The 19833-nt window shown below is 41.0% G+C and overlaps 1 protein-coding gene across 6 annotated transcripts in view; it reads right to left on the minus strand.

The window, feature by feature from the left end:
- p3h4 (prolyl 3-hydroxylase family member 4 (inactive)) overlaps positions 1-19833 on the minus strand; it is a 40252-nt gene that overhangs the window by 14048 nt on the left and 6371 nt on the right. Inside the window, exons 2-4 of one of the 6 annotated variants that reach the window (XM_051872860.1) lie at positions 5114-5230; positions 3622-3783; positions 1494-2058 (exon numbers count right to left, since the gene is read on the minus strand). The exons of 1 other annotated variant lie outside the window; for it this stretch is intronic. In XM_051872860.1, coding sequence (XP_051728820.1) covers positions 1494-1679 — 186 coding nt within the window. In that variant the 5' untranslated portion in view covers positions 1680-2058; positions 3622-3783; positions 5114-5230. Of the gene's footprint in view, positions 1-1493; positions 2059-3516; positions 3537-3621; positions 3784-5113; positions 5231-19833 lie in introns of those variants that run through there. 4 more of the 6 variants (XM_051872861.1, XM_051872856.1, XM_051872862.1 and 1 more) reach the window with 4 other exon arrangements.

The raw sequence follows: 19833 nt of genomic DNA on the forward strand, positions 1-19833 counted from the left end.
AATCCTCCCTGCCTGTCACATGCACACTCCACACCAATCATCATTTGCCACATACACCTGTAGCCTATTATCTGGACTATTTAAAACTCACTCACACACTACCTATTGCAAAGTCTTGTTTAACCTGTGTTGCAATTCTGATCGTTTATATCCTGTCTGCCTGTCTGTTACCGATCCTGTCTGTTACCCGTTTACGATTCTCTGCCGCCTGCCTTTGGACTGTTTATTGTATCCTGACCTGTGAGTGATATCTGCCTGTCCTGACCATTGCCTGTATCCTGACCTCGATTCTGCCTATCCCTTGCTGTTCCTGTTTGCCCCTGCTTTGACCCTGCCTGTACGACCACGCTCATATTTAATAAAGCTTGCAAATGGATCTCTGCCTGAGTCCCGCCTTATTACAGTTATAAAATTATTTGACAGAGTATTAACACTTAATGACATTTTAATGACAAGTTCAATTTGTCATCATGACACTATTATAATGGCATCATGACAGCCAATGTCAAAACCAACCACATGACAGTTTAATGTAATGTTAACCCATAAAGCTAAATAATGTCAAGTTGTCATGGCAAAGACACTGACAGGTTATGATGTATTGGTTAATATCAAGTTGTCATAACAAAGACATCTCAAACAATGTCATCTTTGCATTAAAAATGACAATTGAGCGAATGACATTTAATGACAGTTGTCATAAACATGCATAAAACCTCTTTCATATTATGAAGATTATGAAGGTGTCATGTCAGTCTTATGCACACCTCTTCAAGTAAAGTGTTACCAACCTTTCAGACTCAATTCACTAGCGTTAGTGGAATAAGAGTCACACACAGGTGAGATCCAGGTGAGATTTCTCCATTGGCTTTCTCTGATTTAAATATATCTTGTGACTGCATGCTTGCTGTTAGAACAGTCACATCTATTTATATAGATCTTTATACAATACAGATTGTTATAAGCAGTTTTACAGTAATAAACAGGAAAAGTGTCAATGTTGCTGTTACAGTTGCTGTATATAAATGCACAACAAAGATGAAGATGAGTATATGAGTAGGTCTTTAATCAAACACAGGAGATTCCAACAGGGTAGAGACAGCATAACACACGTTAACAAACGTAAAAGAGAATGGACAAGGAGTGAAGGAGAACACTGGGTTTAAATACATGTGACAAACAAAGGGAACTTAACGAGGTGATGAGATGATTAACTAGACAGGTGAATAAAATGAACTAACCAAACAGACTGGGGAAAACTAGGTCACAGAAACACAAGACATGTAACATATCACCCCCCGGGAAGGCGCGGTCTCGCGCCGTATAGAGTCCAACTGAGGAGGGGGGGGCGGGGGCTCTGGAGGAGGGTGAAGGGCAGAGGAACTAAACAAAAGTCAGAAAACAACGAAAATAGTCCAAGGGGGAGTGGAGGGTGGGAGGAGGCAAGGGGAAGCCTGGAGCAGGAGGAGCCAGATGTTGGTCCAGAGACCAACCATGATGAGGCCCCAGGGTGGAGTCGAGGACGGGAGGCGCCATAGTGGAGAGTTGAGAGGCGCCACCCTGGGGACAGCCGATGGAGACGGCACCGACGATGGAGATCCAGGTGGAGCTGGCATGCCGAAGAGCCCAACCGACACTGCTGGATCTGGAGACCGAGATGGAGCTGGGACGACGAGCATCCGAGGTGGAGTCCGGGAACCTGAAGACTGACGAAGGAGGAGACGGGGGGAAGGGGGAGCCAGGTGAAACCGAAGGTGCAGGCTGGACGACGTCTGACCAAGTCGGAGCCTGTGGGACGAGGGAGCCCGGTGGAGTCTTGAGGCTGAGGGTTTCCGGTGGAGCTGAGGGAGGGAGGAGCCACGGCGGAGGCGACACGTCAACAGGCCGCGGTGGAGTGTTGGGTTCGGAGGCTGGAGGCGGAGCCAGGAGATCCTCTGGCCTAGGTGGAGCTGGTGGCCTGAAGCTGTTCCAGCGAGCGGTCTCCCTGCTCCAGGCAGAGACGCTGGACAGCGGGTAGATCCATGAGGGAAAAAAGAAACAAAAACTGAGGAAAAAATGCTGCAAAAAAAAATAAAAAATCACTGTTAGGGTCCGTTCTAATGTTACAGTTGCTGTATATAAATGCACGACAAAGATGAAGATGAGTATACGAGTAGGTCTTTAATCAAACACAGGAGATTCCAACAGGGTAGAGACAGCATAACACACGTTAACATAAACGTAAAAGAGAACAGACAAGAAGTGAAGGAGAACACTGGGTTTAAATACATGTGACAAACAAAGGGAACTTAAGGAGGAGATGAGATGATTAACTAGACAGGTGAATAAAATGAACTAATCAAACAGACTGGGGAAAACTAGGTCACAGAAACACAAGACAAGTAACAGTTGCAAAGTTTATCTCGATTTAAAGTTTAATTATTAATTAATTAATTGTTTATTAATTAAAACAATTTCAATTTTAGCTATAAAGTAGCTCTACAGAAGACAATAGTCACATGGCATACAGAACACACATAAATCTCACAAGGGAGTAAATTCACATTATTCTCAATGTATGTTTTTACTGTATAACACTCAAAATATACAGAAAAAAATTGAAAATATAATAAAAAACATTTTGTACAAATTTTCCACTAGTCAAACAAACTCCTAGAAGACAATAAAAAACTTCAGTCTGTATAAACAATTTGTTTGAAATGGCTTCTTTAATCTATGAATTGAACAGTCCATGGGATGGTTCATGGCTGTCCTGCTGATTGGACAAAAGAGAAACAAACACAGTTATCACTGTAAAGTTGCTTTGACAATCTGCATTGTAAAAAGCACTATATAAATAAAGATGACTTGACTTGACAGCCAAATCCAGCTCAGACAAGAGCCAAGGTCCACAGACTCCAGGGTGAAGATCTGATCTGCCTCACCTTTTTTTTTTTTTTTTTTTTTATATAGTGCGTTGTACAACACAGATCGTTTCAAAACAACTTTACAGGGATAAGCAGAAAAATAATGATTAAATGATGCAAGCAGAGTGCAATTCTGCTGTAAAGCAGCTCTAAAAAGAAAATAGTGTCATTGTTCAGCTAAGGTTAATTCAGTGTTTATTCAGTTCTGTTGTACTTTGCAACTGTAAACAGATCATCAAATTTGAAGAGTTCAAATCAGCTCTAAAGCCACTTTGTAGAATACGTCTCGGTTACGTATGTAACCTTCATTCCCTGAAGGAGGGAACGGAGACGTCACGTCGATGTACTGACGAATTGGGATCTCGCCAGAGAGCCCAATCACCTTCGAGTGTAAACTAAATGAGCCAATGGACATTGGCATGCAAGATTTGCATTGCACATTCAGGTTTTCGCTGAAGAGTTGAGCCGGTGACCTGGCCGCTTAGCGGTGTTACAGCAACTGTGGCGACAGGACGTGGCGTCTCCGTTCCCTCCTTCAGGGAATGAGGGTTACATACGTAACCGAGACGTTCCTTTTCAGTCGGTCATGTTAGATGTAACGTCGACGTACTGATGAATTGGGATCCCTAACAAAGCGCCACTGTTGCGGTCCATTCCAGTGCCCTGTGTAAGCCTCCGAACCACCCCACCAGGGCCTCATAGAGGGGGCTCTCACCGAAGTGATGGTGTCTACCACCATCTGGGGTAGATCACCTAAGTCCTCTGCATCCCGTCCAGAGACCAGACATGGAGATTCCAGAGGTCTGGACGCAGGTGCCATAGGGTGCCCGTCTCTGAGAAAACAGATCCTTCCTCAGAGGAATGCGCCAGGGAGGGGCTGTGGTGAGGAGCATCAGTGTCTGTGTCAGAGCATCAGTGTCTGTGCAATAGGGCTGCACAATTAATTGCATGATTTGAAAAATAACATTGAAATCGTGCTTAAGCGATTTGGCTTAGTGCGATTATGAAATTGCAAAGGCTTTTTTTTTGCACAGCTTGTCAATGAAGTATGGCTCCAAATGCTAATCCATCTGAAAGCACTGCGAGTTTGAGTTGCTTATAATGTGCATTTGAAAAAGCAACACGTGTCATACATCTTTCCAGACATGAGAAGCATTTATTAACATCTTGTCCAACAAAAGACAACATTTAATAATGTTTTTACTCCAAACTCACTTCATAACGACAGTTGAGCATTCTTCTGTGAGATGATGTGGCTTCTTACACAGAATAAGGGAGTTGTGTGTTTATTAGTCATGTTTAATCAATCAAAGTGTTTCAATCTTCTGTTTATTCAGCTACAGCGATAGTATGGGATTTCCTGGAATGACGCGTGCTATCTACTTCTGCGGCAGGGCATATTTGCGGTTTCTGCGTGAGAGAGCCCTCTGGCTTTCAGGTGGAGCAGCATTTACTACTGATCACTGAGCCGTACAGCTTTGACAAGCTGCGCATAAAATAATTATTTTAAAAAATAAATAATTATAATGTCTAAATACACCCTTAAAATGATATTATGTGCAATACAAAAATCCAATTTCATACATGAAAAATAAAGTATAAAAGCTCACCGGCTGCTACTTCAATGTTTGTAGTAGGGTTAATTCTGCACAGAAGAGTTTTACTCCAGTCTAAAAAATTGTTTGCAGCGCTCACTTTCCAGTTCTGCTTTCTGCTGCTGTTCTGCCTAAAACTGTGTCTATTCTGTTGATTAGCAGATCAACTGCACCTGGTGCATACTGGTTGGTGCATTCTGGCTGGGAGGGGTGTGGCCAGCAGTTTGTCATCACACAGTTTGACATTTCATATTTTAAATGAATATTTTTTTAAGTTGAGCATAAAAGGCATAAAAGGCAGTGCTAAATATTTTGTCCAGTGCATATGTTAAATTTATGTAGGAATATGACGGGTAATTTAACACATTATTGCAGGAACCATTTAAGTTTAAGTTTCCTTTTGTTTAGACAGAAAGCAGCTACTGTAATACATCTGAAAAGGACTTTATTACACAGAAAGTGGGACAGGTAAAATGGCTTTCTCTCTAGACATCAGTATGGCTGAAATAACATGCTAACGTCTGTTGTAATTATGACCCCATCAATTAAATTGTTTTTCATTTTAAAGGGATAGTTCACCCAAAATTGAAAATTTGATGTTTATCTGCTTACCCTCAGGGCATCCAAGATGTAGGTGACTTTGTTTCTTCAGTAGAACACAAATGATGATTTTTAACTCCAACCGTTGCAGTCTGTCAGTCGTATAATGCTTGTCAATGGTAACTTCATCTATAAGAGTCAAAAAAACATGCACAGACAAATCCAAATTAAACCCTGCGGCTCGTGATGACACATTGATGTCCTAAGACTCGAAACGATCGGTTTGTGCAAGAAACCAAACAGTATTTATATAATTTTTTACCTCTAAAACACCACTATGTCCAACTGCCAACTGGAGTTACCATTGACAAGCATTATACGACTGACAGACCGCAATGGTTGGAGTTAAAAATCATCATTTGTGTTCTACTGAAGAAACAAAGTCACCTACATCTTGGATGCCCTGGGGGTAAGCAGATAAACATCAAATTTTCATTTTTGGGTGAACTATCTCTTTAAGACTAAACTGCAAGAAAACAGACAATGCTTCAGCAAAGCTGTTTGACAAACTTTAATAAATATTGAAAAATGTTTCACTGACTATATGTAATTAAAAATATTTTACATTTAAAATATTTAAATAAATTATTTCAACTATGCAACAACTCATTTACCAACAATGTAAAATTTAATATTTCATCTCACTTAATGTAGTATACACTTTAATCCAGTGTGCCATAGCATAGAGCTTTATAGGTACATAGTACATACAACTCAGTACAAGTACACAGGATGGATCAAGGTTAAAACATAACCTAATATATACATAACTTTCCCTCGTATGACAAAGACATGACTGGAATAAAGCAAATAGACTACAAAACCCTAAACTATCATCTTAATAGCGCTGCTGGCTAGCATGGTGTTTAACTGAAAATAACTCCTCAGCAATAGATACAGCAAAACACACAAAAAGACTGTAATTCCCTGGAATTTGGGCTGCTGTCATTGACAAGATCATAAATAAAATAGTCAATCATGAAGTTTCTAATAAACATTGCATTGTGAGAAATTATTTAGTCTCCTCTTCACTCATTTAGCATTTTTCTGCACTCTCTTCCACTATCGCGGAGCAGTCCGGCAACATGACAAAGAAAGCTGAACCGGATTGGTCCTTGTGTGTGCATTCGAAGTGCTGATTAGCTCACGCAGATAGAACCTTATAGAACCAAGTTAGAGTTCGACTTTGTAGATAGAACCTTTTGTTTTGTAAAAAAAAAAGTCCCAAAATGTACACAACTTAATAAAAAAAAAAAAAAATAAAAAAAAAAGAAACATCACATAATGTAAATAAGTTGTCACAGAATATGAATATGTGAATAACTCAATTTTGACAAAAATGTCAGATAGAACCTTATAATTCCAAGGGGACGAAATGCCAAACAACACCAACCTTTTTCATTTGGTAAGTGACAAAAATTGTAGTTTATGAGGCCAGAATGTTTTTTATTTTTATTTATTTTATTTTATTTATTTTCTTGCATGTTATCCATTTAGCTAAGTTTGTTTCATGGCTGATGTTTTCAAATTATTCACACATTGCAAATTAAAAATGGTCAGGACTAGGGTTTGATCGCTGTTTTCTCAGTTCTGTGTTTCCCTCGTGTCTTTGTTTTTGTTTTTCCCTTCAATGCAGCAGCTGCATGCAGCGCAGCCGCTCATTGGTTTCTCGCCGGTTTTCTCTCTCTTAATTGTGCGCTCTATATCTGCTCTCAATTTGCGCTTGTCACTCAAGTCTGACTCTAGTCTTGCTTTGTCCACTTCTGAGTACTCAGTTATTAACCCAATGAATAGCAGGGTCAGACTTTAGGTCTGCATGTTGTGAAGATTGACTTTTACAACTGTGTGTTTGATCACTCCAGAAGCTACAATGAATAATGTGTTTCACACCTGGGAAGACAAAGACTCTCCCCTAATGGCCCTGTCAGCTGAATGGGACTGTGAGGGAACTAGAACAAAGAACGTGAGGAAATTCAAAAGAATGGCTTTTTAATTGTATTTTATTTACAACACAACATAATCCAAATATACATAATGAAGGCCAAAAAGGCACATTTATCTAAAGACAGAGACTTAAACAGTCACACACCTTTGTGCCATTCCTGAAACAGTTCCTGTTCAACATACCTGTCATTTCCAATGTGTTTGTTTTTTCATTTTACCATGCTCATGTAGACACTTGCTGATGTTGGTACGGCGCTCTCAGAGAAAAACAGTTTCAGCACAACTCATCAGTGGCATCTGGTTCCTGTAAAAAACAACAATAACAACAGTGAACATGCTGATATCAGAAGCAACTAGGGCTGCATCTAATTGTGATTTTTCTGGTTAAAATTCATTTCACAAAAAAATATAAAGAACGTCTAGGTTATGTATGTAACTCTCGTTCCCTGAATGAGGGAACGGAGACATTACGTCAGAACAAAACTGATGAATGGGGTCTCGCCTGAGAGCCCAATCACCTTCGAGTGGTAACAAAATGAGCCAATGGTACGCTGAGTACATTGATGTCTCTACAGATGTCTGTTAGTGAGGCGCCATGCGCCAGCGCCCAGGAAGAAGCCACACTTCTAGTTGAGTGAGCTCTCACGCCTAGAGGGCATGGCAGATCTTGAGCCTGATAAGCCAAGACAATAGCATCCACTATCCAGTGGGATAACCTCTGCTTATAGACAGCCTTTCCCTTCTGCTGGGGGGAACTTGTTGAGGGCGAGGAGGACTGAGCCTCCTGGCCCCTCTCAGGAACCTGATGATCAGGTTGTGCTTCCCAAGAGACTTACTGTCGATAGGATCATGGTGAGCTGCAATGGCAGCCACATAGACCTTCAGGATGGAAGGAGACAGCCTTCGTTCCAACCCTTCTTGAAGGAAGCAGAGCACTGACCTGATTGTGTGTCTAGTAGATAAGGCCCTAGCCCAGGGGTGTCAAACTCATTTCAGGATGAGGGCCGGATGGGAAAAAAAAAAAAATGTAACTATGTGTGGGCCGATTTTTTTTTTTTTAAACCTTAGTGAGCTGACAGTTACATTAATATTAACCATACAAACTACACATTAATTTAAAAGAAAAAAACACATTCCTCACAAATGACAGTTTGGGAAATGATTGCAAAGCAGTTTGTGTGCAAGTCCAGAATAGATATTGGCAAAAATAAAACTAATAACCGTTTGGATTTATAGCCGGTGGACCATGCATAACTGTTTTTATTATTGTTCAAATCATCCCCCGGGCCGGATTGGACACCTTTGTGGGCCGTATTCGGAGCTCCCTCCGCGACCTTTGTGAAGACGCAGGGAGACAGGGACAACCCAAATGGGAGAACCTTGTACTGATATGCCTGCCCCCGAAAGCAAACCGAAGGAACGGTCTGTGTCGAGGAAGAATGGAGACATGAAAGTACGTGTCCTACAGGTCGATCGCTGCAAACCAATCCATAGAATGAATGCATTCGAAAATGCATTTGGGCGTTAACATCTTGAACGGGAGCCTGTGAAGAGCTTGGTTCAAGGCACGCAAGTCTAGGATTGGTCGTAACCGACCTGTTTTCTTGGGTACTATGAAGTAGGGGCTGTGGAACCTGGACTTCATGTCGGCTGGAGGGATCGGCTCGATTGTGCCCTTTGCCAGCAGGGTCGTGACCTCCGTGCGCATGACAGGAGCATCCTTGCCCACCATCGTAGCACGAACACCCCGGAACCTGGGGGGACGCGGGGCGAACTGAATCGCATAGCTGAGCCTGATCGTTCGGATGAGCCAGCAGGACGGACTGGGGAGCTCTAGCCAGGCTCCCAGAAACCGAGCCAGTGAGCCATCCACCATCCAGTGGCAATACCACTTACCTCTGACAGGAAGGTCTGTGCCGATTTCTGTGCGCCAACATGCAGCAAGTACTCATACACATATAAAGCTAACCTGCAAGACAAAAGTGGGAAAAGGCATTGTAAATCTCAGTCTACTTGAGGGTTTATCTTTAAATCATCGATTTTGGGTTGGTCCCAAACCCGAGCAGTACCACGCAGTAGAAAAGCGCCTTTAGAATGATTTTTGAAGGATCATGTGACACTGAAGACTAGAGTAATGATGCCTAAATTCAGCTTTGCATCACAAATTCTACCCCAAACTTTTGAACAGTGATGTATGTTTAATAGGCATATTATTAATTTAAAAAGTTAAATATGAACATACAAAAAACAAAAATAAAACAAATGTAGTCTTCAATTATATTTCTGAATTAAAAAAAAAATATTAAAGTAAATTAAGATTAAATGCAGTAATTTAGTGCATTTAAAAAAAAAAAAAAAAAAAATTATTTTATTCATTACCTTAAAAACATAACACACAAGAAAAAAAAATCATGCAATTACTCTGACCCATAAAAAAAAAAAAAAAAAAAGTTTTCCTAGCATCAGAGCAATTCAATCAATGTTTTTGAGAGCCACTATGTAATGTATATTAAACTAATCTGTAATGTATATTAAACTAATCTGTAATGTATATTAAACTATTAATCTAATTGTAATGAAATGTTAAATTATCTTCATTTGGGGCATTTTTTTTTTTAGCAAATATTAATATATGTGATTAATGCAATGAATTACATGTAACTAATTTGATTCAAAATTGTAAAAATCGACAGCCCTGATAAAAATGCATTATCTGTCCACGAAATATGCTCCCCATTATTATTTAAAGAGCTTCTCCTAAAGAACAGCTTCAAGGATAAAATACCAAAGACTGATTTTCCCAAGGCGGAACTGACGGCCCTGACATGGGAGGCGTAGCGTCCCTTAGCAAGGGCGGAGTGCGTGCAGAAGTGAGAAGGCAGCGCATTCTAGGGCCGGCTCTGACTGGTAACTGGCAAAGGAAGAGGGGGATGAGAGCGCCTAGGTGTTACATCGCCTACTGTCATCCGTGGCCTCTTGGGACCCGGAGGTTGAGGAAACGGCTCTTTTAATGAAGGTTTTTTCAAAAAGAAAAGGTGAACAAAGGATTCTACTCCGGCCCTTCTCCGGGGGAAGGATTGGTCCTGTCACCATCTCCTGTAGAGCTGACATTTCCCATCCTGCGCAGGGGGGTGCCCTCGGCGACGAGCAGGCTGAGGTGGCTGAGCCGGCGGCGGTGTGGAGGCAGCAGCGGCCCGCCGGGGCAGAATGTGTTTAATTGCCTCAGACTGTCCAGTGTCAGTACTGCCCTTGTGCAGCTCTTTGAGCACCTTGGCCTGGTAGACCTGGAGGGTGGCCATGGCATGCAGGGTGAAAACGGCCTGACCCGCAGCTCTGTAAGCCTTGCCCACAAGCGTGGAGGAGAACTTACAGGCCTTGAACGGATGCTTGGGATCACCACGCCAGGTGGAGACGCTCTGAGGACACAGTTGCATCGCAACAGAGCGCTCCACTTGTGGCATCCCCGCATACCCTTTGTCCGCCCCATGCTCTCAGCTGGATGCTCTCAGCTGCCCGGGAAACCATGGCCGCCAGCTCGGAATCAGACTCAGGCAACATTGGCAACCCAGAGGGAGGCAACGCAGCTGAATCCTCATCTCCCGAGGACTCAAGCCTGCCTTGTGATGCGGCGATCGACATTTGATCATCCGCCGGAGACCCGAACGAGATGCTGGGACCCTGACGAGAGGGCCCAGCAAAGCTCAGCCGGAAGCTCCACAGCTTGCGGTGTATGGGAGGGGGGTGTGGCCCGAGGAGGCTGTCTCGTCGGGGAAGCCCACACCGTAACCCTCAGATCACCCTGGCCACCAGCCAAAGTAGCCCTCTCTCAATCTCAACAACGAGAGTGAGAACATGAACCATCCACGAACGCAGCCTCAGCGTGCTGAAAGCCCAGACACGTGACATAACGATCGTGGCTGTCAGACGGAGCCATATACCAACCGCATCCAGAAACACACGGGCGGAATGACATCTTTAAAAAGATGCAGTATCACACCTGTGGTAGCTCTTTTGTGAGATAAAAAAGCTCTTTCAGCAGTGCTAAAGTGCCCAGGGGAGATGCAGAGACTGGAACAGCAGGAAACTCTAGATGATCTCTGCTGGAACTCGCCGTCACACCAACATGAAACTGAAGGCTTGTGATACACACTCCGGTGAAAGCGCAACAACAATGAAGTGCTCGGCTCCGAAGCGAAAGCCTGAATGCGAGTGTGCTTGCGCTGCTCCTTATATACCAACAGAGCGGGGCGGAGCTCGCGATGCAAATTCCGCAGACCAATGTACTCAGTGTACCATTGGCTCGTTTTGTTACCACTCGAAGGTGACTGGGCTCTAGAGACCCCATTCGTCAGTTCTGTTCTGACGTAACGTCGAATGTGACCGACTGAAAGGGAACACCAGGTTTGTTGTGTCTACTTGTAGGGCTGCATAAAATAACAACAACAATAATAATAATAATAATTTTATTTTTTGGGAAAAAAAGCAGGCAGCCTATAACTATAAATAATTATAAATGTTATGTATTAGGGGTGTGCCCGAAGCCGAATACCTTATTCGGAAAGGCATGGATAATGGCTTCAAAACGAATAACGGATAACAAATAATTCTGCTGAATAATATTCGGCTAAAAACTGAAACAGTCACTTCTCGTGTTTGCTGGATAACAGGTGAGCCAGGGGATCATATATCACGATACATAAACCTCTAAAATCACTACGCAATAATATGAGTGTGAAGCTAATGTGTGTAAGCTTTATGAATGAATGAGCGCATATCAAATAACCACGTTGCTGTTGTGTCTCTCCGAAATCAGAGCTTGACAAGAGTATTATCAACAAAACACTATATCATACACATGTTCTGCTGTTCAGTATGTACATGTATTGATTGATGTAAACCTTGCATGATATGATACGCAAATAAATGGAATTAGCACGGCACGATCGCAAATCAAATAGCCGTGCTCCGTCTCTGAGAAACAAACCTGCTCTCTCTCAAGATAATCAAAGATACATATACATTTTCTACTTGGTCTACACGTTTGCTCCTTTATCTGTTGCTGGTTTGAGTGGCTCATGCACATTTGTTTAGTGAAGATCAAAACAGACTCGCTTATGGTAAAGAGAAAGTTTTGAATTCATTCAGCGCCTTTAATTTAATCAGCCGTGTATGACAATCACTAAATCACTAAATGTTTGCAATGAAATCACTCTGCTTGTACAATCGTTTATTATTAGGCCTATTATTTTAATTATTAGCTAATTTTATATTTAGAAAATTGAATAGGGGAAATAGTCTTGAAACAAATATTTTTCCATGCTGTTTTCTTTTCCCCAAATTTTTCCAGACCTGGAAATTACATAAATCAAATTCCATAAATTACCCCTATTATGTATGTTTAACTCATACTGGAAGCCAGAGAGTGCCCTCGTGCAGAAAGTCCAAATGTGCCTCACAGAAGTAAAGTAACATGCCGTTCAAGGATATCCATAATACAACTATCACTGTAGCTGAATATAAAGAAGATAGAAATGCTGTGACTTATTAAATATTAAGACAATAAACACAATCTGTGAGAGTATATGGTTTATCTGTGTTCAAGCCATCTCGGATATTTTCATAAGAATAATGTATATTTATGATGCAACTCTACTCGACATTGCATTAATTATATTAAATATATTTAAATATGTAGAATGCTTCAAATTAATATACTGTCTGCCTCATTCTGTGATAAGAAGCCACTTCAGATCCCAAATGAAAATTATTTCAAAGACGTTATGAAGTAAGCATGTTTTGCTTTTCAAATGCACATTGTAAGTGACTCAAACTCACAGCGGTTACAAAGACCATTTACTCTATGAAACATTATGAACATGGTATTTCACAGTAAACACTGTCTAAACACATGGTACAGTTTATGTAACAATAACACGTTAACTAATGTAAGTGGGAATAAATGACTTACCTCCGTTGGATATCAATCGCATTCTTCTTCTTCTGAGGTAAATTTAAGGTAAACTCACAGCGCGTCTTCCAAACTCGATGAAAAGCAGAGGAATCATGATGAAGCTGATGCTTTGTTTTGAGGTGATGGGGGCGTTTTCAGGTTAGCGTGCCTCACATATGGACGATTTGTGTGTCAAAGGCTGCGCTGGTGTGGTCACATTACAGATAATGAATCCAGGCAGAGAAGATTGTACCTCTCATTGGTTTCATACAGATTACATAAACAGAGAATATTTGTTTTCAGTATGACTTACTACATTTAAAAGTAGACACTTCAAGCTTTCTAAAGACATACTGTATCTCTCATGTATATGTGATAAATATTAGCTGAGTTTCAGTTAATTATTCAGACGTGTTTCAGAAAATTTCTCACAGAGACAGCTGAAAGCACACCCTGTTTATTTTCTTTATTTTACAAAAACACAAGGTTTTGATGTTATTGGGAGTGTACACAAATGAAAGTAGACCCTTTATATTTTATAATGATGTTTTACACTAATCTGTATGGCCAAAAATGACGGAGTATTTTAAGTTGTTTCTGCTGTCATGAGGAAAAAATACAGCAGAACGCGCTGATGCGTTCACCGGGCTCAGAGGGTTAAGAAGATTATGATATTTGGCACACCTATTGGGGTTTACATGAATATATCCCTGGCCAACTTTAGGGTCTCTAGGACCAAATCCATAGCACCACCATCAGAAACATCACTTTTTTTGGTTTTAACTTTTGACCCTTTTGTCCTTGAAAATTCTTAGTTCACCTGATTACTCTTCTCATACTGATCACATTCTATGTCTTACATTAAGACTCCTCTCATTATTGTAGTCACCATTATGAAATTTATTGATGTTAATTACGGAAGTTATCTGCAGTGCTGCACAGGACTTGCTCAAGAAAGAATTTATCACTTTGTTTTTAGACCACGAAATCAACAATTTCACCAAAGAAGTGTGTTTTTGGTTGTGAGGGAAAGATAACCTTGCTTCCCAAAGAACCCAGCATTAAGTGGAGATGAGAGATTTGTGCTCACGCATTACATTGATGCGTTCTCAATATTTGTCATCAAAATAACCATAGAAACCGCCTTAAATTAAATATCAAAACAAGAATAAAGTCGTGTCTGAAAGTTGCAATCACTTTTTATTGGTTAAATTGAATGGAGAATATCTTGTGTTTTTCTGTGGCTGTTCGAGCCCTCAGGATTGGCGCTTATGGTTTTATAAACAAGGCCCAGTTCAACGCTGGATTTGCAGATTGTTTGAAACTGAAAGATGGAGCGGTCACAGCGGTAAAAGATCCCCGTCATGAGTTGGAACCGCAGGTGGTAAGTGAAACTGCATCAGATGTCTGTTTTACTGGCAGTTGGCGCGTAAGTGCATATAATGTAAACAACACGAATGTATAATGAATCAAAAGTTATCCAGGGGTAATGCGATGGTGTATTTTGTGTGTTTAAATACATTTGTTTAGCTGACCATTGATAGCGCTGCGCGTGCTCGTCACTCTTTAGCTTCGCCCACGGCACGCCTCCGGGAGCTCAGCTGTTTTCGGAAAGACTCTGTACAGCATATCTTTCTTTTATAAATCTGATAAAACTAAAGACTTTTCGGAGATATGAAGGATGCTATACTACTCTATAGGTACTCAAGATTAACATGAGATTGGCCGAAATTGTGTGTTATGTACCCTTTAACGATGTTGTCTCAAAATCGGATGAGATGCTGTATCTTTGCAATTATTCAGTGCTTCATTATCTCCATGATCTGAGGGTACCTGCCAAATTTGATGGCAGCGCCACCTACAGGGCATGAAATCTGAAAAATGCTACTTTTGGTTGTAACTTGTGAAATGTCTGTCAGCTGTGATCTTATTGGCTATGGATTCCTTGGGTCATGCCAAATCTGACAACAGCAGTTTGTCAGAATTGGAAAAATCACCAGTCCACCATTTTAATTTTTTTTTTTTCTTTTTTCGCAAATATTGATATCTTCTAAACGTTTTGTAATATTGCCACAAAATTTGGTAAGAATCATCAACATCATATCCTGATGTGACATGATTTTACCTGGATTCATTTTTCTACATCTCAAAAAGCTGCAATTTTAAATGAGGTGTATAAACTTTTTATGTCCACTGTATTAGCATTCCACTGTACCACCCGTGGTACAAATACCATTCAAAAGAGACCTTAGGAATGTGTGGCATCTGGACCAATCAGACACACACAAATTATTCACTCTCCCAACAAAGGTCTGTGAACTATCCCTAATCTGCAACTAACACAAAGGCAGAACCAGGTGTATGGATACAGGACACAGGAAAACTGATAAGACTTTTTATGACCCAAAAGGACTTTGCAGAAAATCTTGACTGTCACTTAATTCTTGTTGAAAAGGACAAAGTGAACCTTTTTATCCTATATACTCTAAATATATACAGTCACTTGAGAAATGTATAAACATGTATCCACTTTTCCCATCTCATGTTTTTTCTTTAATAGTGTTTGGCCTATGTATTAATTCTCTCTTTTGAACTCCTTTGTATTAATGTTTCAGAGTTGCATACTATGGTTAACTAAAATCACATGGGTACCATGTTTAATCTCTATGAACTCCAATCTTTGTTCTCGATTTGTTAATTTACATTACATTTTGCTAACTCTGTGACACATTAGTATTATAAGAATCTAGAAGTTTCTTCTCTCAAACACCCAATCCAATGTCTTATTCTAATATCCTGCTAGAGTACAAAGAGTCGTAAAAAGTTCCCTCCAAAAGAACAACTCCTTATTGGCTCAGTCACCTCCAGAGGGTGTAACATCTTCACACTTTAAAAATCACTGATCACAAGATCACGGCAGTCCCTTTACTGAGAAAACTCTGATGTGAAGATGATGCTGAGCTAGAAGCTTCTAAGGAACCCCAAGCTTGTGCCAGCCTGTGTCCTTGTCTTTCTATTCACCAAAGATCCTATAACTCCAACTGGTTCTCTCTCATCAAGACAACATCAGCAAAGATCAACGGGAGCCTCCATAAATTGCATCAGGACAGTTTAATTCAAATGGGAAAGACATGCAAGTATCAAATTTCTCATTAATTGATACATTAAGTATCCTAACCCCTTTTAAAGAAGGGTGTGTTAGAACTAAACTGATGGTTTTCTCAAGGCTGCTGAATTTCAAACAATGCTATAACTTCTTGTCTTCCTGTATTCTGTTTTAGCTCTCTCTTTACCTTGGTAAACTCTATGCATGTACAAACCCGATTCCAAAAAAGTTGGGACACTGTACAAAATGTGAATAAAAAAGGAATGCAATGATATGGAAGTTTCAAATTTCAATATTTTATTCAGAATACAACATAGATGACATATCAAATGTTTAAACTGAGAAAATGTATCATTTTAACGGAAAAATAAGTTGATTTTAAATTTCATGGCATCAACACATCTCAAAAAAGTTGGGACAAGGCCATGTTTACCACTGTGTGGCATCCCCTCTTCTTTTTATAACAGTCTGCAAACGTCTGGGGACTGAGGAGACAAGTTGCTCAAGTTTAGGAATAAGAATGTTGTCCCATTCTTGTCTAATACAGGCTTCTAGTTGCACAACTGTCTTAGGTCTTCTTTGTCGCATCTTCCTCTTTATGATGCGCCAAATGTTTTCTATGGGTGAAAGATCTGGACTTCAGGCTGGCCATTTCAGTACCCAGATCCTCCTTCTACGCAGCCACGATGTTGTAATTGATGCAGTATGTGGTCTGGCATTGTCATGTTGGAAAATGCAAGGTCTTCCCTGAAAGAGACAACGTCTGGATGGGAGCATGTTGTTCTAGAACTTGAATATACCTTTCAGCATTGATGGTGCCTTTCCAGATGTGTAAGCTGCCCATGCCACACGCACTCATGCAACCCCATACCATCAGAGATGCAGGCTTCTGAACTGAGCGCTGATAACAACTTGGGTTGTCCTTGTCCTCTTTAGTCCAGATGACATGGCATCCCAGTTTTCCAAAAAGAACTTCAAATTTTGATTCGTCTGACCACAGAACAGTTTTCAACTTTGCCACAGTCCATTTTAAATGAGCCTTGGCCCAGAGAAAATGCCTGCGCTTCTGGATCATGTTTAGATATGGCTTCTTTTTTGACCTATAGAGTTTTAGCCGGCAACGGTGAATGGCACGGTGGATTGTGTTCACCGACAATATTGCTCCACTATTTTTCGCCGCAGCATTGGGGGAATTGGTGATCCTCTGCCCATCTTGACTTCTGAGAGACACTGCCACTCTGAGAGGCTCTTTTTATACCCAATCATGTTGCCAATTGACCTAATAAGTTGCAAATTGGTCCTCCAGCTGTTCCTTATATGTACATTTAACTTTTCCGGCCTCTTATTGCTACCTGTCCCAACTTTTTTGGAATGTGTAGCTCTCATGAAATCTAAAATGAGCCAATATTTGGCATGACATTTCAAAATGTCTCACTTTCAACATTTGATATGTTATCTATATTCTATTGTGAATAAAATATAAGTTTATGAGATTAGTAAATTATTGCATTCCTTTTTTATTCACAATTTGTACAGTGTCCCAACTTTTTTGGAATCGGGTTTGTATGTGTGTGAATGTTAGAGTAGTTTAAGTGTTTAGTATAGTTAATAAAGTCTTGTTCATGTCACACATAGAGTTGTCTGTGTTTCATACTCATATACTGGAATCCCTAATCACGCAGATGTTGACTTGAGTAGTACTGTACAGTAAGAACGTTATTTCCCATAACCCAGAAATGAACATTTCTTAGAATTAATAAACAATTTACCAAGTGTTCACTGGACAAACAGGTTAATTGATTGTAATATTAATTTAACTTGTAATATTAATTTAACTTTAACTTAATTCTATTAACTGATCCAAATATTTATAATTAATTATAACAAGTTATAATTAATTATTCATATTTCTTTTGAGCTAATTTGCTACAAATGAGAAGTGGTTAATGTACAAATGTATCTTGTATCTGCACCCACAATTACCCCTTAGCCTATTTCGACAGAATGCCTGTTTTCTTTAACTGCCTGGTCCAACTATTACAGTTAGTGTGGCAAAGCTGCACAAACCACTGGACAGTGCTCAAATGCTGTGTGGGTCTCAGTTTTTAGTAATAGGCACATGACTGATTGGTCTGTGTGCAATTACACAAACCTGGAAGACCACGAACGTATATACTGTAAGTAGTAGGCTTCTTTTTAGAAGGGAAAATTTAAAAGATAAAAAAGACGTAGTAGGGAGATTCAATGAATTATTAATAATTTGTTGCCATTGTGAGGATAAAAAAAAAGTAAAGGAAAAAAATAACTGTAGTCTGATTATTATTTTTTTAAAACATAAAATAATCTAATTACAAGTACTCCTTTTTTGGAATCTGATTAAGTAATCGTACTCGGTTACTAACGTGACCTCGGTTCCTTTAGATATGGAACGAGTACTGCGTCGAACGTCTTATTATTCATAAGACAAGGGTTGGGGAAAACTGCTTTTCTCCGATTACTGAAGCCTTTTTCATTCACGCAGTGAAAACTGCACAGCCATTTTTTTGTGGAGTAAAAGTAAACGAACCAATGATGGCGTGGCAGGGCCGCGCGAGCCAATGGTGAGCGAGCCCACCAAAAGGGGTGGGGTATTGGGCTATATAAGCGGCCGCCTCACCATGGCAAACCGACTGATTCGACTGAAGTGATGCACGAGGCGTCTCGCGGGTAGTGTGGCAAAGTACGCAGTACTCGTTCCGTATCTAAGGGAACCGAGTTTACGTTAGTAACCGAGTATGTTCCCTTACGATACTACACTTCACACTGCGTTGAATGTCTTATTATTCATAAGACAAGATGCACATGGGGACAATATTCCATCCCGCCATGCTACACAGGGGGACGACCGAGCATCGGGGCAGAGTGCTAGAAAAGGGCTCGCGACAGATACCCATAAAATAGGATAGCCTGAGTAACAGGTCTAAAAACACTGTAGTCATCTTCCCAAACCCTTAAGCCAAGGCATCAGTGGGGCCCAGGGCGTATATAGGAGGCACAGAATATAGTTACACCAACTTAGTTATAACGGAAAAACATAAACTGGTTACAGCAGCGAGGCTTATGCAGAAAGAACCTGCGCCTGAAGTGAAAGAACATCCAGATTATAAAACCTGACAAATGTAGACGGCGAGGCCCAGCCAGTCCCCGCACAGATGACGGCGATAGAAACGCCACAGGACCACGCCCACGAGGAGGCTATGCCTCTAGTGGAATGTGCTCTCACACCTAAGGGGCATTGAAGGCCTGAGGAGGAGTAAGCGAGTGCTATAGCGTCGACTATCCATCTGGAAAGCCCGGGCTTCGTGACTGGAAGAAAGGAGGCAGAACGGTCAATGTAAGTCCTCAGGGCCCTGACAGGACAGAGTAGGTTCAACTCCTGTTCATCCTGGGATGGAGGAAGAGCGGATACAACAATCATCTGCGCCCTAAAGGGTGTGGATAGGACCTTCGGGACCTGCCTTGATTTCAGGACAACCTTGGAGTTATTAGGCCCGAATTCAAGACAAGAGGGGCTCACCGAGAGCGCCTGCAGATCCACCACACGCTTGACCAATGCTAAAGCTAGCAGTAGGGCAGTTTTTAACGACAAGGGTCGAAGGCCGGCAGTCTGGATTGGTTCAAAGGGAGGGCCCTTAAGGCCTCTAAGAACCACAGACAGGTCCCCGGCAGGAACCGTGAGGGGACGAGGAGGAT

This window comes from Ctenopharyngodon idella, chromosome 19, assembly GCF_019924925.1.
Source record: "Ctenopharyngodon idella isolate HZGC_01 chromosome 19, HZGC01, whole genome shotgun sequence".
Lineage (NCBI taxonomy): Eukaryota > Metazoa > Chordata > Actinopteri > Cypriniformes > Xenocyprididae > Ctenopharyngodon > Ctenopharyngodon idella.